Here is a 23577-nt window from a genome sequence, read left to right on the forward strand (position 1 = left end):
CGCTGCGATCAGCAGCAGCGCTGTACTGGGGACAGCCGTGTGATACGGCTGGCCCCCTGGGGGACAAGAAAGCGATCGGCTCTCATAGGGTGAAGCCTATGAGAGCTGATCGCTATGATTGGCTGGCTGGGGGAGGGAGGGTTTTAAATAAATAAATATATAAAAAATAGTAAAAAATAATAAAAAAACCCAACATAAATATTTATAAAAAAGATAAATAAACACTTGGGGGGGGGGGGGGGATCAGACCCCACCAACAGAGAGCTCTGTTGGTGGGGAGAAAAGGGGGGGAGGGGGAATCACTCGTGTGCTGTGTTGTGCGGTCCTGCAGCTTGGCCTTAAAGCTGCAGTGGCCATTTATGCAAAACACAGCCTGGTCTTTAGGGGGTTTACCACTGTGGTCCTCAAGTGGTTAATCACACCAGAAACAAGCATGCAGCCAATTTTGTCAGATCTGACTGTAATGTCAATAACACCTGATCTGCTCCATGCTTGTTTATGGTCTATGGCTAAAAGCACTAGAGGCAGAGGATCAGCAGGATGCTTAAAGGAAAATACTGTATATATGGCAGCCTCCATATCCCTCTCACTACAGTTGTCCTTTAAAGGACAACCGAGGTGACATGTGACATGATGAGACAGACATGTGTATGTACAGTGCCTAGGGCACAAATAACTATGTTGTGTTCCTTTTTTTCTTTCTCTGTCTGAAAGAGTTAAACATCAGGTATGCAAGTGACAGTTTTTGTCCGGGTCGGGACCGGGTCAGACTATAGCATAACCCTCACTGATAAGTAATTACAGCCATAAAACACTTTCCTGTCAGTAAATGGCTTCTGAGAGCAGGATAGAGATAAAAAGGGTCAATAATTTATAGATTTGAGCTCTGGCATACTTCAATGAAGGTGTCATTGAGCAGAGACAAAGAAACAGTAAAAACTTAAAAACTAGATTTACATTTAAAATAAAACTGTGGGATATCTAAAAAAGTCATTTTTTTAGGAGAAGGAGGATAGATACAATTGTTTTTCTCATCAGTTTATTTTCACCTCGAATGTCCTTTAGGGCTCTTTCACATTAGGGCAGATTTTCTGTGTTTCAACGCAACGGGTAAAGTTTGCGTTACCCAAGGTGAAATTAAAGTCCATAGACTTTCATTTTAGCTTTCACATATAACGCAGCCTTTTTGTGCGTTGCGTTACACTGCACCCAGGCGCAGTTTTTCGGCCGACGTTAGCTTTATGCGTTACAATGTTAGTCAATGTAAAACGCACACTATGCGCGTTTTTAATCCGTTAACGCAGGCAATCAGTCCCAGAGTGCAACAGAGGAACAATGTAGAAAGTTGAAAACTAAAAGAAAAAAAATTACCTGCGTTTTCCTATGTGCTGTAATGCATTGAAAACGGATGAAAAACGCACACTCACTGCAGTGCAACGCATATCAAAACGCATTAAAAGGCATACAACAAAACGTACGCTTTGAGCGTTCTCCAACGCAAGCTCTGATGTGAAAGAGCCCTTAGGCTGGTTTCACACCAGGACGTTGCGTTTTAGGGGACGTTATGGTCGCATAACGTGCCCCTAACGCAACGCCTGGTGCTCTCTAATGTGGACGTCAGAGTGAGCCACGTTGTGCAGCTCACTCTGACGTCCATGATGCCGTGATGCGCACTCTTGGACGCATGCGGCATCACGTGGTCCCGCCCGGCCAATCGCCGCACAGAGCGGCCGCACCAGGAAGTAAACACTGCACGTCACTGAGTGCAGTGAATATTAATTAGCCATGTGCTTGGCCGCTCTCCGCTCCTCCCCAACATTACAGCGCATGTGCAAACAGTCTAACGCGGCTCTGCCGCTTATAAAGTACTGCATGCAGTACGTTCTGTTATGGCGCAGCGTTACTGAGTAACGCAACGTGGGCACTGTGAACAGCCCATTGTTTTTTCATTGCTGTGTGGTGGGCTGCGTTACAGGCTGCTCTAACGTGCGCCTGTAACGTCCCACTGTGAAACCAGCCTTAAGACAACAAGCAGTAGGCACTGAAAGAGAGCAGTCATGCCTGTCTGTTCTTTAGGTATCCCATAGCTCCCAACTGTCCCCCTTTCGGAGGGACAGTCCCTCTTTGGGAGCCCTGTCCCTCTGTCTCTCTTTCCTCCTCATTTGTCCCACTTTCTATGTAAATATATACATTTCTCTACTAAAAATTGTGTTTGATTGACTCTAAACTTTATTTCCATCCTTTAAATTGATATATTACTAATTTTAAAATGTTAATATGAAAGAAAATGAACCAGGATAGAAAGGACCAGTGTGGTTTGAATTATAAAAAAAAAAAACATTTTTCTTATGAAATCTTCATGGTATGTGTGACTAGTGGTGTGAGGGGGACGTGATCAGGGATGTGACAGGGGTGTGGCTTAAGTGTCCCTCTTTCTCATCTCAAAAAGTTGGGAGGTATGGTTATCCAGAATAGTGGATCGCTAAACAGTACTTGGAGATTCCTGTACAGACACTAGATTTTCACCCGAGAAGATCCTAAACAGTCTCAGGTGATGAAAATCTAACAATTGTAATTACACTGCACTGTTATAAGTCTGGAAAGGCCTCTTTCCACATGACGTCGTACTCCGCTCTGTATTTTGTGTATCGCACAGAGTTCCATATTGCACCTACAGTATATACCTGCAGGATAAAAGTGTGTTTGTGATTGTGACACAGTAATGCTTAGCGGAATTTGCCTTCTTACTTGCCTAGTGGTTTAGGTCACCCTGAGCTGCTTGGTTACTCTGTGATACAGTAAGTATCAGAGGAGGCAGAATCATGGCTAGTGTGTATGTGTGTCACAACATTCTCTTGTGGTCACAGCAAGATGAGAAAAGCAGGAACATGGATGCAGAGGAATCTGGGCCTGTGCAGTATAAACAGTATTATACAATACAATGTCCTACAGTCTGTCTGCTTTACAGTGCAATGCAAATTACCAGGCTGAATGTAATGTGGGTCATATTTCCTAGACACTTACGTACAATATTGTGGTTTTGTAACTGGCATGCAGAATGCATCAGCACTCATTTGTAATACAAGCATTTGACCTCCTTTCCTAGGGTTGATCTGGCAACCCTAGAAGAAGACTTTAGGAATTGTGGATGATCTGTGTCAATCAGCAGAGGAGGGATTTCTACTTGTTAGTGCTGGCAGTCCAGACAGTCAGACTACCGGGCTGGAAAATGTGCAGGGAGCCTCTCTCGGCAATCACACTGGAATGTTAGTGTTGGACTGCAGGGTTGGACTGGTGCAGCTGTATTATCCTAAAGCATTCCCTGCTATTCTAGAGGGACTGGGTGTGGTTGGACCTGCTACCCAAACCCACATTCACCTGATTATTTTCTGTCTGGATGGATACATATGTTTAACCCCTCAGCTCAGACTCTGTTACTGTATTTGCTAGAAAGTTTAGCTATGGAAGGTGAAGCTGCCCCCTCTGCTGGTCAGGTGGACAACTTCATGTGCCGTTATACTAATGTGTGATTGTACATTGTCAGCGTTTATTCATTGCTATAATTCCAGTAGCTGCATTCCTCAAGTGACATTCCAAGTAGTGGCCTGAGAAATTCATAAGTGCTTTACAGGTTTTTGTATTGCAAAGCTTGTACGTTGGTCTTTGCGTTTGTTTGGATACTTAGTTTTAAGAGCGCCTCTGCTTTCCAGCCCAACAGATATCATCTCAGATTCCAATCTGATAGTATTAAAAATGTGATCATTCAGTAAGCACTATGCCTGTCTCTCTCTAGCGATAGCTATAACTTGCCTGCACTGCCAGTATGGTGTCAGATTGTTGAAATTATGAAATCAAGAATTCACAGGTAGCCTGTCCTGCAAATGTATGATCAGCTTATAGCTCTAGAAGTACAAAGCTCTACTGCAGTGGTCCTCAAACTAAGGCCCGCGGGCCAAATGTGGCCCCCTAAGGCTTTTTTACCGGCGCCCCAAGCACAAAATGTATTACTTACAGATGCCGTCAGCTCTATCTTTAAATACTGGTGGTCCGCATATAGAATAGCAGTGCTGGCACGACCTACCCACCCACCTACTGTAGAAGCCAGAAAGCAGTTATTCGCTGGTTTCCAATCAAATTCCACATCAGGTGAAACTGCTATCCAATTGGACTGCAGGTTGTCACCTGGGTATGCTTTACTGTCTGGCCCGCACAGACTTCTACATCATATTATGTATACTCCGTTGACCCGGCCCTCGACCCAAAACGTTTAAGGTTCCCTGCTCTACTGTTTATGGGTATCAAAATGCAATGGTATTTTACATGTATATTAATGCACACAAATGCATAGGATTTATATCTGCATGTGCCCTGGGAATTTCCTACATTAAGCACTTGATCACTACAGGTGGTGTTCCCTTTATGGACCAGAGCAGTTTTCACTTTTCAGCACTCCTCCCATTTATTGGCCAATAACTTTATCACTTCTTATCACACCAAAATGATCTATATCTTGTTTTTTTTCTCCACGAATTATTTTTTCTTTGGGTGCTACTTTTTGCTAAGAATTATTTTATTCTAAATCCATTTTAAGGGGAATAATTAGAAAAAAAATGGAAAAAAATCATTCTCATTTTCCACCATTATAGTTTTAAAATAAAACCTGCTACTGTGGATAAAACCCACACATTTTATTTGCCCATTTGTCCAGGGTATTACAATGTTTAAATTATATCCCTAGTACAATGTATGGCGACAATATTTTATTTGGAAATAAAGGTGTCATTTTTTTCCCATTTTTTTCGTTTACACTGTAACACTAATTACAAGCCCTTATTTGCAAAAATAACAGTAATAAACCCTCATGATGTACCGTATATACTCATTGATAAGTTGAACAATTAAGGACTGACTCACTATGTAAGTGTAGGGGTCACCTTATATTAGAGTCAGTCCCAAATTTTCCCCTTATAGCTGGGATGAGAGAGCCGCCGGTCTCTCTCCCCCTCCCTGCCATGCTGAAGTGGACAGCATACTGTGATACCTGCCCCCCTACCATCTGACAGGGGGTCTGTCTCTGGTGTATCCCCTGTTTAATATGCATAGCGAGCGCTGCAATAACCTACAAAGTCAATCCTGATGTCACATGACATCGGAGTCTCTGAAGTACGCTAATGCACGCAGGCTGGTGTGAAAGGAAATGAGAGGAGGCGGCGCCCAGCGATGGACTTTAAGTGACGGCGCTGGATCTGAATATTGCACGAGGTCCATAGAGGGGGTGACATAGGGTAAGGGGTGTGCCTTCACTGTACGTTTGGGGCAATAATCAGTGACCCTGGTAAAGAAAGTACTAGTGTGCTAGTTAGGAGTATTTTGGTTTCTGTCTGCATAACATCAGTATATATTATATGTAATGCACACATTGAACACATCTTTGAAATTCCTGAGGACATTGATCTGCTATGTCAGGGGTATAACCACTGTGCCACATCTGGAGAGCTTCATTACATGTCCCCGGTGGCAGGTAGACAGATCACCCTACACTTTATGGCAAGAGGGATGGAGGAGAGCTTGTGTTGGGTGGGTGCAGTCCTTCTGTGACCTCTGGGAGGTGTTATTATTTGTACTTAGGATGGGTGTAGGCGATTCCTGCAGTGGGTAATTTACCAAGGGTCTCCTCAGTGAAAACCACCGTTTAGGCCTGCTGGAAAATAACTATCCCCACTCTGTTCTCCAGGCCACTCAGGAAGTGGCTATCCATCAGATCTTTAAAGCGGATCCGAGATGCAAAACTAACTATAACAAGTAACTTGTCTATATATCTTATCTAAAGTTTAGATTTTAAAGTTTACACAGCAAATCTAGCTGCAAACAGTTTTAACAGAATATGATTATTTTTTCCTGTGATACAATGACAGCATCCATGTTGTTTGTAAACATTACACAGAGGCAGGCTTATCTGTATCTTGAGCCATCAGCCTACTACCTTCTCCTCCTCCCTCCTACCCCCTGCCTCTGAAATCAATGGCTAGTAACACCTCTCCCTCCTCCTGCCCAGACTGAGCTCCCATGAGCCCTTGCTACTGCCAAGGCTCTCTGAAAACCTGTGGGCGTGGCTTTTTTAGTTTATAGGGAATTAGAGTATTAAAACAAAAACAAATAAGTGTTTGGCTTGAGGAATGCCCTATAAACAATAGGAAAGGAACACAATTATGCAATGTGTAAAAGTTCACCTCGGATCCACTTTAAGTTTAAGAAACAAAACAAAACAAAAAAAACTACATCAGAGTCCTCAATATCCAGTAGTTGCAGGGATCACCTGAAGCCAGATACATGTGCTCATCGATTGCTTGAGCAACCGGTTAAAAAAAGCACCCCCCCAAATACTCACCAAACTCCCACCTGTGCACGGTAGCCGGTGTGTCACCTGACCCGCATCGGGTCACATGACACGCTCACTTGCATGCACGGAAGCCGCTATGAGCCCACTAGGAGCAAGAGGAAGGCTGCTACACGTCGCTGGAGGCTCAGTAAGTATTTTACAGGCTGCAAACACCCACAAAACCATCCAAAGGAAAAAGTCCCCGTTATCCATCAGGCATGATCGTTATGAGACTTCTGGTTGCCTGAGTTCCGGATAACGAAGACTCTGCTGTATAAAGCTGCTACCTCCTGCGGAAGTCTGAACTAGATAAACACTGATGGTCGAAGCGCCCGGTATAACAAAAACCTCTCTACTTTATCTACAATTCTATATGATTAAAGATAGAAGCAATTGCTTCTTTTTTCAAACGTATACTGTAGATAGAAGCTGTTGCTTTTTTTTTCAATCATATAGAATTGTAGATAACCTAGAGAGGCTTTTGTTATACCGGGCGCTTCCACCCCAGTGTGTGTATCTATTTTTTACTAAGAGTTGTTACTTTTATTTTGATACTTTCAAAATAATTTATTAAAAACTCTTGATTTTTTTTTTATATTTCCCTTACATATGTCTAAAGCACATCATTACTTTCAAAACTACAGTATTCTTTCAAGTAATCCAAATCACACTTAGACAGTAATGACCGGTTACTGGTATAATGATTTTGTTTTGGTATGTCGTTAAGTGCTTTTTTTGGTGTAATGTACTAAAAATGGTAGAAAGATTTGGAAAAGGCGGCACCAGTATCTCTTTAATCAAAGTATAATCTGTATGTGTATTGTATGTGTATTTACTATATATAGTATAATGCATTATTTACTTTATACAGGATAACCCCCACATGATTCAGACAACCATCTGAACCAACCATCCGCTGTCTTAGTCAAATGTGTTTCTGCTAGCGAGCAGAAAAGCATTTAGCACCCTTAAAGCGGTTTAACACCCAGCATTACAGCTTTGCTTTAAAAGATTGCTTACAGCTTACAAACTATTATGCCAGATTTTTTTTTAAGCAGAAATTCACTGAATGGGTTAAACATGACATTTTAGTGTTGGATATAACTAGGAATCCGCATCCGTTCTTATCTTTTAGTTACAAATGTATCTTTATTTGGAATACAAATAGACCTTTGAAAAGCCTGCCGGGGAAGCCCTCTTTGTTCTCTCAGAGCAGTGTTTGTTTGTTACATTGTAGATAGATACATTTGTAACTAAACAAGCAAGCACGGAGAAGTATTTCTAGCTAAATGCAGCACTAAAATGTCATGTTTAATCCATTCAGTGAATTTCTGCTAAAAAAAAAATCTGGCATAATAGTTTATAAGCTGTAAGCAATCTTTTAAAGCAAAGTTGAAATGCTGGGTGTTAGACCACTTTAAGTGGTGTTGTGTTTTGATCCCCACAGGGTGACATGGAAGGGCTGCAGAAGTGATTGAGATCTATGGCATCAAGTATGGTACTAAATTAACTCCTCTGTAATCCGCAGTTGCCTGCTCACTTCCTCTTCCTCTCTCAATCAATCAGGACACGTCATAGGCTGTCAGCAGGGAGGTGTGGCTTGGACAGCCCCTTCTTCCCTTCTTTATGTCCATGTCAATACGACTACAGGGGCCAGGGGAGTGATTCAGATTGACTGGTTTACAGGCAGATGTTAGTTGCTGAGGATTTATGCTCTTGTGGAGCAGGTAGGGACCTTTTTTGTTTTGCAAAAACTGCAATTTAAAAAAAGACAACTTTTATGCATGATCCATTTTAAATAAATAAATTGCTTTATTTACTGTAAATGCCTGAAATTAGGGCTTTAACCACCCTGGCGTTCTATTAAGATCGCCAGGGCGGCTGCGGGAGGGTTTTTTTTAAATAAAAAAAAACTATTTCATGCAGCCAACTGAAAGTTGGCTGCATGAAAGCCCACTAGAGGGCGCTCCGGAGGCGTTCTTCTGATCGCCTCCGGCGGCCAGAAGTAACACGGAAGGCCGCAATGAGCGGCCTTCCGTGTTTTGCTTACTTCGTCGCCATGGCGACGAGCGGAGTGACGTCATGGACGTCAGCCGACGTCCTGACGTCAGCCGCCTCCGATCCAGCCCTTAGCGCTGGCGGGAACTATTTGTTCCGGCTGCGCAGGGCTCAGGCGGCTGGGGGAACCCTCTTTCGCCGCTGCTAGCGGCGGATCGCCGCAGAGCGGCGGCGATCAGGCAGCACACGCGGCTGGCAAAGTGCCGGCTGCGTGTGCTGCTTTTTATTTCAACAAAATCGGCCCAGCAGGGCCTGAGCGGCAGCCATCGGCGGTGATGGACGAGCTGAGCTCGTCCATACCGCTAAGATGGTTAAATAGTGTTTTCGACAGACCTAAAGTACTAATGCTTTGTACACAAGCTAGTCTGACCTTGGCAGAGGCAGCCAGTGGAGTCCACCTTAGCTGAAAAATGCATGCGTGTACATGATGCTTCACAGAAGGGTCAGAAGAGCTGGATCATCTTGCACAAGCGAAGTGTCCCCTTGCTTACCCCTCACACCAGAAATCACTCCATCTTACTCTGTGCCTTTGTCTTTCCTCTGCCGTCAATAGCAACAGAACATGTTGCTCGGTTGCAGCCCAGCAATACTTGGTTCTGATCTGTTATCTGAAAGATCAAGTGCCAATCCCCACAGGGGACATCATTGTTAATGTTTAACACCCTAAGTATGCTGTAAATATTACCATCAGATATGCAAATCGTGAAAAAATGAGCAGTCTGCTTGACTACACTATGTAGTTTGTTGATTACCTGTAGAAGACCTACTTGATATTTTTCTAATCTGTTTAATGTAACCTGTAACTTCCTTTTATAGATGGATGACGGGATCTTGGGGACATTGTTCAGCCACCTGTGAGAAAGGGTACCAGCAACGAGACGTCACCTGTGTATATCAGCTACAGAATGGCTCATATGTCAATACACGGGACATCTTCTGCTCTGGCCCAAAACCAGCAACTAAACAGATCTGTGAAGGTCAAGACTGTTTGTCTATATGGGAGGCCTCAGAATGGTCATTGGTGAGTGTTATGCAAATTAGCAATCAGATGATTGTACCAGACACCAAACAATTCTCCCAAGAAAAAAATCAGTCAATTAAGATCTGCGCTCATTGTTCAGTGATTAACTGAGACTGCCGCCTTAAAGTGGATCTGAGGTGAACTTTTACTCATTGCATAATTGTGTTCCATTCCTATTGTTTATAGGGCATTCCTCAAGCCAAATACTTTTTTGTTTTTGTTTTAATACTCTAATTCCCTATAAACTAAATTAACCACGGCAGTAGCAAGGACTCATGGGAGCTCAGTCTGGGCAGGAGGAGGAGGAGGTGTTACTAGCCATTGATTTCAAAGGCAGAGGGGAGGAGGGAGGATGGGGGATTAGGTTTTTTTTACAGGCTGAGTGCTCAAGATACAGATAAGCCTGCCTCTGTGTAATGTTTACAAACATGGCTGCTGTCATTGTATTACAGGAAGAAATAATCATTTTCTATTAAAGCTGTTTGCAGCTAGATTTGCTGTGTAAACTATCTAAACTTTAGATAAGATATATAGACAAGTTACTTGTTATAGTTAGCTTTTCATCTCGGATCCGCTTTAAGCTTCCTCTCTGTATCCCTCCTTGTTACCCGTTTAAATACTTTCCAGCTTATGTTGTTCGAATTTAGAAACTGATTACACGCATCTGATAATTTCCATTCCTGTTGCTTAATCTTAGCAATCTTATGGGTTGGCTCAACCCCCATAAAACTGCCTACTCCTTTATATTTCTTCCCGCTGGGTGGGTTGAGTGCCGGGTACCATAAAGCTGAACCTACACAAACCCTCCCAATACACACCTAACCCTGACTTATACTCAACTTTCATCACCTTTATCTATGAATTTAGCTTCACCTCTTGTTTTCAATCCAGTGCCTCTGCCACCGAAATACTTACATTCAGTTATCAACAAAGTGATGTTTACATCTACTGGTTGATGAAGAACTTATTTCTGAATCTGACTCTAGTCTGTTGACTTAGAAGGAAAGCTAGAAGACCTCTGGTGCCAGCTGGCTGATTCTCCCATGGGAATCATAGACGATTGCGTACTTCTCAGTCTGGTGCATTGAGAAGGAGTCACGTTGGTAGATGACAGGGCTGACTTGACGCAACTGATGTCATTTCTGATGTACTGAACAGTAGGCAGAATTTATTCCCAGGTCAGCATTCTCCTTTGTAATTTTTGAATGTATCCTTCCATACATATTACTAATTTAATTTGTTGGTTTGATGCTAACATATCTGCTTCATGACTACCACTGCACCATATACTTCACAAGCTAGTGGCTTTCAATAGTGCAGTCGATATAAGACAACATTTTTTTTGAAATCTTGCCTAATATCTGAAGGTGCCAAGCAGCAAACCATGTAATAATCAATATGAAGAAGATATTAGTTGTGTGTATAATCTAAAGCACATTTATAGTCTGTACCCAGAATTATGTAGGAGTGTAACGATTGTGGGATATCTCCGTGGTCAGCGCACAAGATGTGCGCTGACACTGCGGAAGTCCTCCACAAGCGTGTCAAAATACTAGAACCCAGCTTTTGGTGCAAGCACCAGCATAGGGGAATTCCCACCGGCAGATGTAGCTGTGGAGTGCAGAGGAATAAACCCTCTGCGCTGCCACAAATGCCAGATGGAAATTGTACGAAAAGAAGCAACACAAGGCAAGATAGCCCCCAAAGAGAGAGAGAGCACACAGAGACAGAAACAATGTGTGTCCACCAAACTAGTCGCCACCCAGCGACGGTGAACACACAACAGCGGAAACGAAGTGGGAACGCAATCACAAGAATGGCGATTGCCAAATAGTGACACCAGACTGAGCAGGACAGAGCACGAGAGTAGCAAAGGCACAGCAAACAACAATCAGAGGATAAGGAAAATAACAAACGCTAGCTACACGCGAACACCGCACTCATTCGCAACAGCGAACGCGGTTTCTGCACGATCACCGCGCGTTAGGCGCCCAGTGATAAGCGTGCCACCCTAACTAGCCACAAGTAACACAAATGAGCACAAACAGACAAGACAGACAAATGAGGTAGCCAGTAGCAACCGCTGCTCCAGCTTACACTCCAGGAACTCAGATCAGAAGGATCCACAGCCGCTACCGCTAGAGGCTAGTGCGATCCAAACAAGAGCGATTCGCTATCAACCGCTGCTGGCGACAACGCAATCGCGACAGACAAGACAGGACAGAATAAGCAGTACAAATTATACACAAACTGACTGCACTAAATAGGAAATAGAATTAACTATACTAAGATAGCAGTGGCTGACACTCCAGGTAAGTCCAGCAAGAACAAACCTCTATGAGCAGCAAAGGATTCTGGGAGAACATAGTATTTATACTGCCAGCCTTCAAAGGAGGCAGGTAGGCGGTTTGCATAACGAATGTATGCAAATTTCTCAGCAGCAGAACAGGTCTGAAACTTGCAAAGCAAAGACAGGTCTCTTTTCCAGAGACCTGCAGCCCTCAGACTTAAGGAATGTCTGTGCAGACAGCTGAGCGGATCATTACAAGGAGGTGGTAGATTACAATCACAAGATGACATGACACAGGAGGGAAAGAAGACCTTCTCCCATCAGGCTTACTGTCTATGAAAAAACACAGGCTACAGTATGTAAATATCGACATTTCTCAACATTTTTAGTTTTTAAAATGATTTATTTTTGTTATTTATTTTGTGACAGTGAAGCAAGTACTGTAATGGATTTATTTTTTTTAGAAATAATTGCACTCTACATTAAGCCTCCTTCACTCTAGGGATGTTTCTGTGCGCTTTTCACAGCGCATTGCCCTGTGCGTTCTGTAAGGTATTGATTTTCCCATGTAATTAAATGTGCCTGGTTCACATCTACTGTATGTGCTGTGCTGAGCTGCGTTACAAAAATGTAGGGTTCCATGCATTTCTGTGCATTGAGCTGTAAAGCGCACATCAATGCAAATGAATGGGTGCGCTTTTTTAGCGCATACAAGCGTGTAGAAGCGCATGCGTTTTTTACCCATAATTAAAGAAAATATATATTTACATATGAAAACAAAGCTTTATTGACAACTGTTACTGCTACAATAAGCAAAACATGCTTTAAAAAAACGCACAGGAACGCACAGAAACGCGCTCTAGCGCATGCCTTTTTTATCATGCGCTTTTACATGTTTCTCAGGGCACCTAATGTGAACGAGGCCTTAGACTGTAAAAATATGCTTGATGTGTTTTTTAGTGCTCCTCAGACTGTGGCAGAGGTACCAAGAAAAGGCGGATTTCCTGTACTAATACAAGAGGCAAGTGTGACTCAGCCACAAGGCCAAGAGAGGAGGAGGATTGTGAAGATTACACAGGCTGCTATGAGTGGAAGACAGGTGACTGGTCCAAGGTAACTACTCAGTAGTAACATCATTCTTTTATAACAAATCTGACATGCTGCAAATATTTTATTCATTAATAGGTTATTATCTAAATGCTTCAAAACATATTTCTTCTCATTGCTAAAAATGTACTGATGGTTGATAATGAAACACTGACCTCTTACAATTGTTGATCTGAGATCCTACAGCAGCAACAGAGTTCTGTCTTCATGAGTGGGGTAACATCATGATTTCCTGTTGAGTCCAGTTACTTAGAGGCAATGAGACTGCGCAAGACCCGAAGCATGTTGTTGTGCTTCTGTTAGTTTTCCCATTGGGCTTCAGGTTTATGCAGCTGAAGCCTTGTGCTTATTGGCAGGAGGGAATTCTCGGTGGTAGGTTCTCTTGATCAGGCCACCAAGCATTGACTATATATAGCTGAATCTTGCAGCCTTTTACTAGGGGTGTCTGTTTGGGCAATGCATATCTGAAGACCATCCCCAGTAAAGCCTGCAGAGTCCGGAAATGGTTATTATTAGGAGGAAGTTTAGGATTAGGCATTAGGAAGCAATATCAATAGAAGGTTAGGGTTTGGCTTCAGAAAAAAGAAAATATTAGGGAGAGATTAGCTTTAGGGGTCAGAAAAGGATTCACATTGTGGGGAAGATTAGAGTCAGGCATTAGTACACTATTCTTGCACACTACATGCAATTCGGATTTACGATTTTGATGCAATTTTACATGTGATTCCGATTTGCGATTTTTAATTGGTACTGCATGCTGTATTTATTCTGCGGTTTTCTTCTTATTTTGTTAGCATCCAGGGAAAATCGGAATAGGAAAACGCAAATCGGAATTGCAGTGTTGTAGGGTGTTAAGGGGTTTGGTTATGGATAGGCAATTAATGTTGGAATAGTCCTGCAACACTGACAATAATTGTGTTGCAGACTATCGTGAATGCTTTTTCCAAGCATACGCTATGAGGCCTTCATACTTACATGCACCTTTCAGCGGTTGTTCCTTCATCTGCATTTTTGCGACATAATTTTAAATGTGACAGGTTTAATTTAAAGCAGGTTTTGTCTCTAATAAAATATTGTGTAACTGGAAAAGGAACAATAAAGCTTTACCCAGAAATTCCAAAACACTGTGACTCAGAGAAGCAGTTTATGAAGCTGACTTTTCATGAATTCTTCTAAATAAGGAGTTTGTTTTGCTGCACAGATTTGGTAAACCAAAACATATTAAAGTTATTTAAAGATTTCTCCTGTTATTACTTTCCCATCTCTAGATTTCAAGGACAGAGAACCAGAAAGATTTAAAAATAATCTCTGCATATATTACATTTTCTATTGTAAGAAACATAATGTTTTATGTGTACAAAAAATGTATTTGTTCCAGTAAGTTTTATTTATAAATGAGATATTAGGGCCTTTTCCACTAGGAAACACGATTGCATGCAAAATCACGCTGTGAGGCAATCATGCTTCCTTTTATTTCCACTACCATGATTTGGGCGTGATCATGCCGCGATCCTCCGAGTATGAGGGCAAAGGCACCAAAAATAGTGCAGATGGACGATTGTGATTCAGGGAGAGTTGAATCGCACTAGTGAAAAAACAGCGCTGCTCTTTACATGTTAATTGCAGTAGTGCAAAAGTGCGCGATCCGATTAGTGGATCACCAACAATTCTATCTACAAGTTGGAATTAGTTTCTAGGAATTTTACGCGTAATATGAATTGAATCGCAGAATAGAATTTCTATCACATCAGATTGGTACATATTGAATACCATAAGGTTTATCTTACGGTATGGCATAACTGGTTTATCCAGGTTAAGTTTAAATCCTGAAAATGTAGAAAAATGTTGCATAAGTTTAAGAAGATTAGGGATAGAGACATTGGGGATCAGTGAAGCTTAGAAGTATATCATTCTTTGCTATTAAAGGAACACTAAGATAGGAATTATTTGGGAAGTGCTGCTAAGTACTGGTGTATATATTTCACTAGCAACCTCTTTGTTTACTGTTATCAAAATACTTTCAAACTTTTCTGGCACCAAAACTGACGTCAGAGTGAATCATGAGGGGAGGGGAAATTCCCCTCACACTTGATCAGTTAACCCTGTGTGTAACTCTGTGTGTGAGAGAGAGAAAGCTCCCAACAGCTGCAGCTTCTGTGTCCTGTGTAGAGATGGCCCAAACCTCAGATTTGCGGTTTGCAAACCGGGTTCACGAACTTCCGCGAAAGTTCGGTTCGGACGAACTTTCGCGAACCGCAATAGACTTCAATGGGGAGGCGAACTTTGAAAACTAGAAACACTTATGCTGGCCGCAAAAGTGATGGAAAAGATGTTTCAAGGGGTCTAACACCTGCAGGGGGGCATGGATGAGTGGGATAGACACCAAAAGTCCCAGGGAAAAATCGATTTGACGCAAAGCAGCGTTTTATGGGCAGAAATCACATTGAATGCTAAATTGCAGGCTTAAAGTGCTTTAAAACATCTTGCATGTGTATACATCAATCAGGGAGTGTAATTAGCGTACTGCTTCACACTGACACACCAAACTCACTGTGTAACACACCGCAAACAGCTGTTTGTGTAGTGACCGCCGTGCTGGACTGGTCCGCACCATGGCGAGAGTGCAGGCCGTGGCGGTTTTCAAGCCCATATGGTCGCCGGGCTGTGGTAGCTCAATGATAGAACAACAGTGACTGTCCAGCTGAACAAATTTGGTCTGTCCACAATGAAGCAATGACCTTATTAACTTGGGTGTGGCCCCCCCGAGACACTCATACCGCCGTCGGTCATTGCTTCATTGTGATACGTAAGCCCCTTCACCGCAGCAAGGTAATGATCACGAAGGGGAATTGGCACATGTACATGCCTTTTGTTTTGTTGTTGCAGCTGCAGTGCAGCCAGAAAAATTAGGCAGGCATGTACACGCACCAGAAAAAGTAGTATAGCGGCCGCAATTCAGGAATCCACCTGGAGTCCTGCACCCTGTTGGTGGTGGTGGAGAAGGCAGTCAAGCGGCCTGCGGGCAGAGGTGCTCTGTGGGGAGCAACTTAGTCTTGGGGCAGGCAGTCACACGGCGTGCAGGCAGAGATGCTGTGTGTGGGGACTGACTTAGTCTTTGGGCAGGCCTGAGCGTGCTTTGCAGACCAGGCATCCATGGTCAGATGGACCGTTGACCCAATGCTGTGTGCCAGAGATGTCACCACTTGCCTTTCAACATCACGGTACAGTTTAGGTATCGCCTTTTTTGAGAAAAAAATTGCGGCCTGGCATCTTCCACTGCGGTATTTGGCTTTGCTTTTGTGTGCTGCTTTTTCTCAGATGGTCATCCCATTGCAGTTTGTGCTTTGTTATCATGTGTCGTAAGGTAGTTGTCCCTACACGGGTCTTGGTCTTTCCACGGCTCAATTTACGGTGGCAGAGAGTACGGATGGCATTGCTCTCATCTGAGACACACAAAAAAATGTCCACACCGCTAAGCCCTGGAGTGATGGCACTTTGTTGTTGGCGGCCGACTGAGTGTTAAGTGGGGTGCCAGAATCAGAGCAGGAGGAGGAAGATATGTCACGCTTCCATGCGGAAGCTGAGAAAGATGAGGAGTTCTGTGTTAAATAGTCAACTACATCCTGACAATATTGGGGGTGGATGACACGTGCCTTCTTCTGAACACTGTACTTTGGTCGAGGACCACACGAAATCACAACAGCCCGACCTCGAACAGACCTGCCAGGTGGCCTGCCTCTGCCTTTTGTTTTGTTCATATGGGGGGGGATGAAGTGAAAGGTATGCACTGACTTGATTAATAGAATGTACAGTCAGTCACACAGGTGCAGTTAACAGGTATGCACGGATTGGTATATCACACTGCGTGCACTCATGTAGGTAGGTGGGTGCACTGTGAACAACAGGTAGTTATATGCAGTGATGGGTATTACAATGTGCACCTGTCACACACAGACAGGTACCAGACAGGCACAGTGACACTGCGTGCGCTCACGTAGGTAGGTGAGTGCACTGAAGTGAACAACAGGTAGGTATATACAGTGATGGGTATTACAATGTGCACCTGGCACAGTAGTAATTATACCACCAAGGGGCCAAAGGCCAGCTGTGACTGACTGACAGGGCTGTATATAATGCAAGTGGGCCACACAAAAAAAAATAGATCACAAGAACAAGATTAGCTCTCAAAAGAGCTGATGAGGGGTGCTTTTTTAGCAATAGGAATCAGCAAGGAGCAAGCTAAGAAGCCTACAAGAGCCTAACTAAGCTTTCACTATAGGTCTATCCCTTCTCTAATTACTGCAGGCACACAAGTGAGTCCAATGCCTGACGCTGCCTGCCTTTTATAAGGTGGGGGGGGGGGCTCCAGGAGGGAGTGTAGCCTAATTGGCTACAATGTGCCTGCTGACTGTGATGTAGAGCAGTGCTTTTCAACCTGTGGTACGCGTACCAGAGGTGGTACTTTCTTACTGGCCAGGTGGTACGCGGTATGCTCTGGGGAGATTAAAATGAAGTGTGAGCTGGTGGGGAGATCAAAAGAAAAAGTGATTTAGGGCTGGTCCAGTGCCTGGTGTAATTAGGTTTGTTTTTGTTTAAGACAATGTAAAGCACTAGTCTAGCTAATAAAAGTGCAATTACAGAGCAATGAGAGAGCAAGCTGGTAAATATACACAGCATGATACAGAGTTTGCCTGGAGGGTCTGTGGGAAAAAATCTGTCTGGTCTCTTCCCAATGTTATAATGACTGCATGTGTGGATAAGGATACGATTGAAAAGTTTTTGACAGTCCCTAGACTCCAGGAGGGCTACTTGTAGCTTGTGTGAGAGGCTGGCAGTGACAGGAGTCATATTATAGGCAAGTAGCCTCTGTGTAATGTGGGACTGCAATACAGCACTGCTCCATCTCAGACTATTCTCAGTCTCCCTACACTCCTCCTCTTTCTAGGCTAGTGCAACGCCAAAATCGCAATAGCAATCACTAGCAATTTGCGAGTGCGATTTTGTGAAGCAATTTTCAGAGCGATTTTTGAATGAATCGCTCCAAAAAATGTTACATGCAGTTTTTTTGTGATTTTGATAAAAACAACAATGCTGCTGTGAGAACACCCTCATAGTGTAACATTAGCCAATCGCGTTTCAAATCGCTGGTGATTTGAAAAATGCTCAGAAGCACTGTTGGTGTGCACAGCCCTCCCTCATTCACCTTTGTTTCTCCCATTTCCCCTAGTGCTGACTGTGTCTTCTTGTCATACAGGAAAGCTAAATAAAAGTGCAATTCTGGTGAGGCAAATATCTGCTTCCCTCTTTTTCAGCTTTCCCCCCCCCTCTCTCCTCACTGTTTTCCCCTTCTCTGCATAAGTATTTCTACGCCGCCAGTGAGCTGGGCGCAGGGTGAGCCGAATGACGGCTCTCCCTGCTGCCACTAAACTCCCCGGCGACGTTAAATACTATTCCCCCTCCAAGTCTGTACTTTACCTGTCACACTATCCCTTGAATTTTCTTGCTGTATTTCCACATTGGCACCCCACGTGACTACTGGCATATACGATGTGTGGTGCGTGTGTGACGTCAATTGGGCTGATGCTTTCATAACAGGCTTCTAGTTTGTGTTTTCCCCCCAGGCCAAAAGGTCCCAGTCCTCCCCTGGGGGGAAGGGAGATGAAAAATAAAGTGTCTGCCAGGGTGGTGGAGGTGAGATAAGGAAAAGTGAGGGAAATAGGAGGAGAGCAGCAGGGTCTCCAGGAGTGTTCCTTCCTTTCTCTGGCTGGTTATTTGCCATATCGTGCAGCAGGAGGGGTTCGTACGTGCCGTTCGTGAGTGCCCCGACAACAAGGAAGGCTGCAAGGTAATGGAGAACAAGTTCTATATTTCTATATATAGTATATTTGGAAAAATTTAAAAAATGCATAATTATATTCCTGGTTGGAGCTGATTCTAAGGCACAACCAAAAGGAAACCATGATCAGTGTTTCACCATGTTCATAGAAACAATTCTTATCCTGTGACCTAGTTCTAGATCAGGGCTTTAGAATCTACAGTGTGGTCAGTGCACTGTGGTATAAAGTTTAAAGAGACTCCGTAACAAAAATTGCATCCTGTTTTTTATCATCCTACATGTTCCAAAAGCTATTCTAATGTGTTCTGGCTTACTGCAGCACTTTCTACTATGACAGTCTCTGTAATAAATCAATGTATCTTTCCCCTGTCAGACTTGTCGGCCTGTGTCTGGAAGGCTGCCAAGTTCTTCAGTGTTGTGGTTCTGCTATGAACTCACTCTTCCTGGCCCCTCTATGCACACTGCCTGTGTGTTATTTAGATAAGAGAGAAGAGAGAAGCTGCTCTAATCAGCTGGATAAATCGTCCTCTGAGCTGGATGGGCTTTCACATACTGAGGAATTACAAACAAGGGCAAAGCTGTTTGCAGGAAGAAAAGAGCAGCCTGAAACTTCAGTGCATGGGGGAAAGAAACACACAAATGATCTCTTGAGATTCAAAAGGAATGCTGTATACAGCCTGCTTATGTATGGATGTATTTTCTATGTGTGGACATACTGTACATCAACCTACTTCCTGTTTTGGTGGCCATTTTGTTTGTTTACAAACAAACTTTTTAAAACTGTTTTTAACCACTTTTAATGCGGCGAGGAGCGGCGAAATTGTGACAGAGGGTAATAGGAGATGTCCCCTAACGCACTGGTATGTTTACTTTTGAGCGATTTTAACAATACAGATTCTCTTTAAGGGCAGATGCACTGTGAAAAGATAATGTGTATTGGGGATAATGTATATAGGGCTGTATGGAAGATGAATACCTCTACTAAGGTGGCACCCTGTGTATTTTGCTGGAAAATGCTGCGCCAGCACATGCGTAGTAGTGCACAACTTGCTGAGAGAGACCTTTCAGGAATCCCCCCCCCCCCTTAGAAATCCTGGGTTTTTCCCTGGAACCAGCACTTAGTCCGGGTGTCCCAAAACAATTCACAGCTGTGCAAGTGTGTGTGTGTGTGTGTGTGTGTGTGTGTGTGTGTGTGTGTGTGTGTGCGTGCGTGCGTGCGTGCGTGCGTGCGTGCGTGCGTGCGTGCGTGTGTGTGTTCTGCATATTTATATCCCTTCAGATTGTAAGATTGCAAAGGCAGCCCTTCTTGCTACATAATTTGTTTATTTGGTATGATATGAAATAGTCACTAGCTAGCACAGAAGTACTTTTATAAGTTGCTTTTTTTAAAAAATGTTTTACCTTGGTACAGCATATACAGTATCCAGCACTTGGTGTAGCAAAACCATGCATGCATGTACGTATATATGTGTATGGATGAAAAACAGTTCAATGTGGTGGTCCCCAGTTTGAATCCCAGCCAGGGCTTTATCTGCACAGAGTTTGTATGTTCTCCCTGTGTCTGTGTGGGTTTCCTCTGTGCACTGCAGATTCCTCCCACATCCTCAACACATACTGTTAAATGAACATTTTCAATGTTTGCCTTTTTTTCTGATCCCCTTTAATAGACAGAAGGAAGTTAGTAATGACACATAGATTTTTTTTTTTTTTTCTTCCAATGTCACTTTATCAGATCTTGCATATGCAGTGCTAGGAGTGGAGTCACTGATGGGTGACTGCTCTGCACAGCAAGCAACAAGATTAGAAGTTCTCTGCCCTGTCTCCTGCTTGGATAGACAATTCACACTATGATGGGGGCTGGCAGCTCTATGCAGTTGGCTGATGTTTAAGGGCTCTGCCTCTGACACAGGAGAGCAGGGTTCGAATCTCGGCTCTGCCTGTTCAGTAAGCCAGCACTAATTCAGTAGGAGACCTTTGGCAAGTCTCCCTTACTGCCTATAAAGCGCGTCCCAGTGGCTCCTGCTCTGCTCTGGTGCTTTGAGTCCGCAAGGAGAAAAGCGCAATATAAATGTTATTTGTCTTGTCTTGTCTCTATATAGATATTCATTGAATGGTTTACCTTGTACTCATACTGTGCTGCATGATCTGGTTTTCTTGTATTCCTGTATTGTCATATTGCTGTATGTCACCCCTAATATTGTCTGTAACCTAAACTAATGTCCAGCGCTGCGTAATATGTTGGCGCTTCAATAAATAATAATAATCATAGCATTATTATTATTAAATGTACATATTTTGTTGTTTTTTTTTACTTATTGAGTTGTTAACATCTTGCGAAATCACAGGTGGTACTTGAAACATTTCATGCAATAAAAGTGGTACAATTTCTGAAAAGGTTGAAAAGCCCTGATGTAGAGGGTCAAAGTTGACCCTAATGATGTAGTATAGGAGGCGAACCGTTCGGGCCATCTCTAGTCCTGTGTTTCTGACTGAAGTGTCTGAAGAGAGCGGAGGAAACTTGTTATGAACATTTGTAATTGTCACAGCTTTTCATACTGTTCTTGCTTTCAGAGGAAAATACTCTAGTCTGATATGCAACACTGGCTGTGCATTGAAGCAGACACCCCTTCTGCAATTGATTTGTCCCAATATAGCTAAATCCTACACTCAATAAATTAAAGCTGTTGCCTCTGATATTTAACATGAAAAGCAGGAAAATGTTTACACAGCTACTTGGACATTATCTGTACATTGTAATTTTAGAACACTTGGGTATTGATAGTATTCCTTCAAACTTTTGAAGAGTAGTCAAATCCTCTTTTATTTTGGTTGCGTTTGTACAAAGCAAACACCTGCTGTGGGGTGGCACAAACTCAGTTAACAATATAAATGTCAAGAATGTTAGTATTTTATTGCATATTCTTATATGGTGTGTGTAGAAAAAAAATGCTTTGCATCCTACACATGAACTTGCATACCAAAAAGTACTTTTTCCAGCTGTATTTACTCAGTGTACCTTTGACAACCAAGTGTAACTGCAATTGCATAAGCGGGAAAATGCTAAATTACTGAGATGGATAAAAGAATCCCCCATTTTTACTTTTCTTTGTGGAACCATCTTTTACTTTAAATTGAGTCTTGGGTACTTGGCTACCTCTAGACTGTAGTTTTTGTCCACTCTTCTGTACAGGACTGTTACATCTCAGTCAGATTGCATGATGACCTTTGGTAGACTGCAATTTTCAAGCCATTTCACAGATTTTCAATGTAGTTTAAGTCTGGGCTCTAATAAGGCCATGCAAATATATTCACCCATTTCTCTTTCAGCCACTGTGTGGTCAGATTTTCTGTGTACATCGGGTCATTTTCTAGTTGTAAAGGGCATCTTCTTCCCATTGACCATTTCCTTTCCGTTTTTTAATGGTAATTTGCCCCATCTATTTTTCCTTCTATCCTAACAAGTGCATTAGTCCCTCCTGAAGAGAAGCTTGCCCACAACAGGGTGCCCTTAGCTCCATGCTTTACTGCAGGTATGGCATTCCACCAATGGCTTTTCACCAGATATACTGTTTAGTGTTGAGACCAATTTTTTAATTTGAACTCCGTTTCTTCAAGGTGCATTTTGGCACAGCTCAATCAAGGCTTAAAGGACACCCGAAGTGAAAATAAACTAATGAAATAGACGATTGTATCTATCTTCCTTCTCCTAAGTAGAAGCAGTAAAGTGTTGTACCGTGTTAGCCATGAGTAAAAGCAAGAAGTTTTGGATCAGGATGATACCATTTATTGGCTAACTTAGAGATGGATAAACAGTGAGCTTTCGACTTATAAAAAGCCTTCGTCGGACTGGTTCCTGACCAAAACTGAAAAACACAGCTTATATACACTGACATACAGAGGAGACTAACACAAGAAACTAAGTTTATACATTGGTTCAAAACTGTAGAAGATGGTTTAACCCCCTTGGCGGTATGAAAAATACCGCCAGGGGGCAGCGCAGCAGTTTTTTTTTTGATTTTTTTTTTTTAAATCATGTAGCGAGCCCAGGGCTCGCTACATGATAGCCGCTGCTCAGCGGCATCCCCCCAGCCCCGCCGATCGCCTCCGGCGATAGGCGATCAGGAAATCCCGTCTAAAGAACGGGATTTCCTGGAGGGCTTCCCCCGTCGCCATGGCGACGGGGCGGGATGACGTCACCGACGTCAGCGGCGTCGGGACGTCATTGGGAGACCCGATCCACCCCTTGGCGCTGCCTGGCACTGATTGGCCAGGCAGCGCAGGGGTCTGGGGGGGGGGGGGGGGCGCCGCACCGGATAGCGGCGGCAAAGTGCTAGCTGCGTCCAGCAAAAAAAAAATTATGAAAATCGGCCCAGCAGGGCCTGAGCGGCACCCTCCGGCGGCTTACCCCGTGTCACACACGGGGTTACCGCTAAGGAGGTTAAACAAGGACTCTAACTTCTTGTGCTGGTATGATGGGTTTTAAATGCCACAAGTCTTTTAATTTTAATTTTTCTATCTTTTCATTCATTTTTGTGCCATATGCTGTGTAAGATGGAATTCACTGTCACTATTCATTTTATTTGCTTTCAGGTGCTGGCTTTAAATGCCACAATTCTCTTAAGCTTAGAATTAATGGTGCATGTAACCAGGCCAGTTACCATTTGAATTCGGAATTTACGATGTCTCCCCATCACCAGAGTCTGCTTTATGTCATGTTGAGGATTCTATTGATCTTATCAATTTAGATAGGATGCCTGGGAAAGCCTCCTCAGTAACAGTTAAGGCATCTAATTACATTTATGTTTGCAAAGAATGTTTCTCCTCTGTATGTCAGTGTATATAAGCTGTGTTTTTCAGTTTTGGTCAGGAACCAGTCCGACGAAGGC

General features: G+C 43.1%; 1 protein-coding gene across 1 annotated transcript in view; it reads left to right on the forward strand.

The window, feature by feature from the left end:
• The window catches only part of ADAMTS17 (ADAM metallopeptidase with thrombospondin type 1 motif 17), a 349550-nt gene that overhangs the window by 319557 nt on the left and 6416 nt on the right, over nucleotides 1-23577 (forward strand). Inside the window, exons 21-22 of the mRNA XM_068273566.1 lie at nucleotides 9254-9458; nucleotides 12709-12861. Coding sequence (XP_068129667.1) covers nucleotides 9254-9458; nucleotides 12709-12861 — 358 coding nt within the window. The remainder of the gene's footprint in view (nucleotides 1-9253; nucleotides 9459-12708; nucleotides 12862-23577) is intronic.

Source organism: Hyperolius riggenbachi, chromosome 3, assembly GCF_040937935.1.
Source record: "Hyperolius riggenbachi isolate aHypRig1 chromosome 3, aHypRig1.pri, whole genome shotgun sequence".
In the NCBI taxonomy this organism is placed as follows: domain Eukaryota; kingdom Metazoa; phylum Chordata; class Amphibia; order Anura; family Hyperoliidae; genus Hyperolius; species Hyperolius riggenbachi.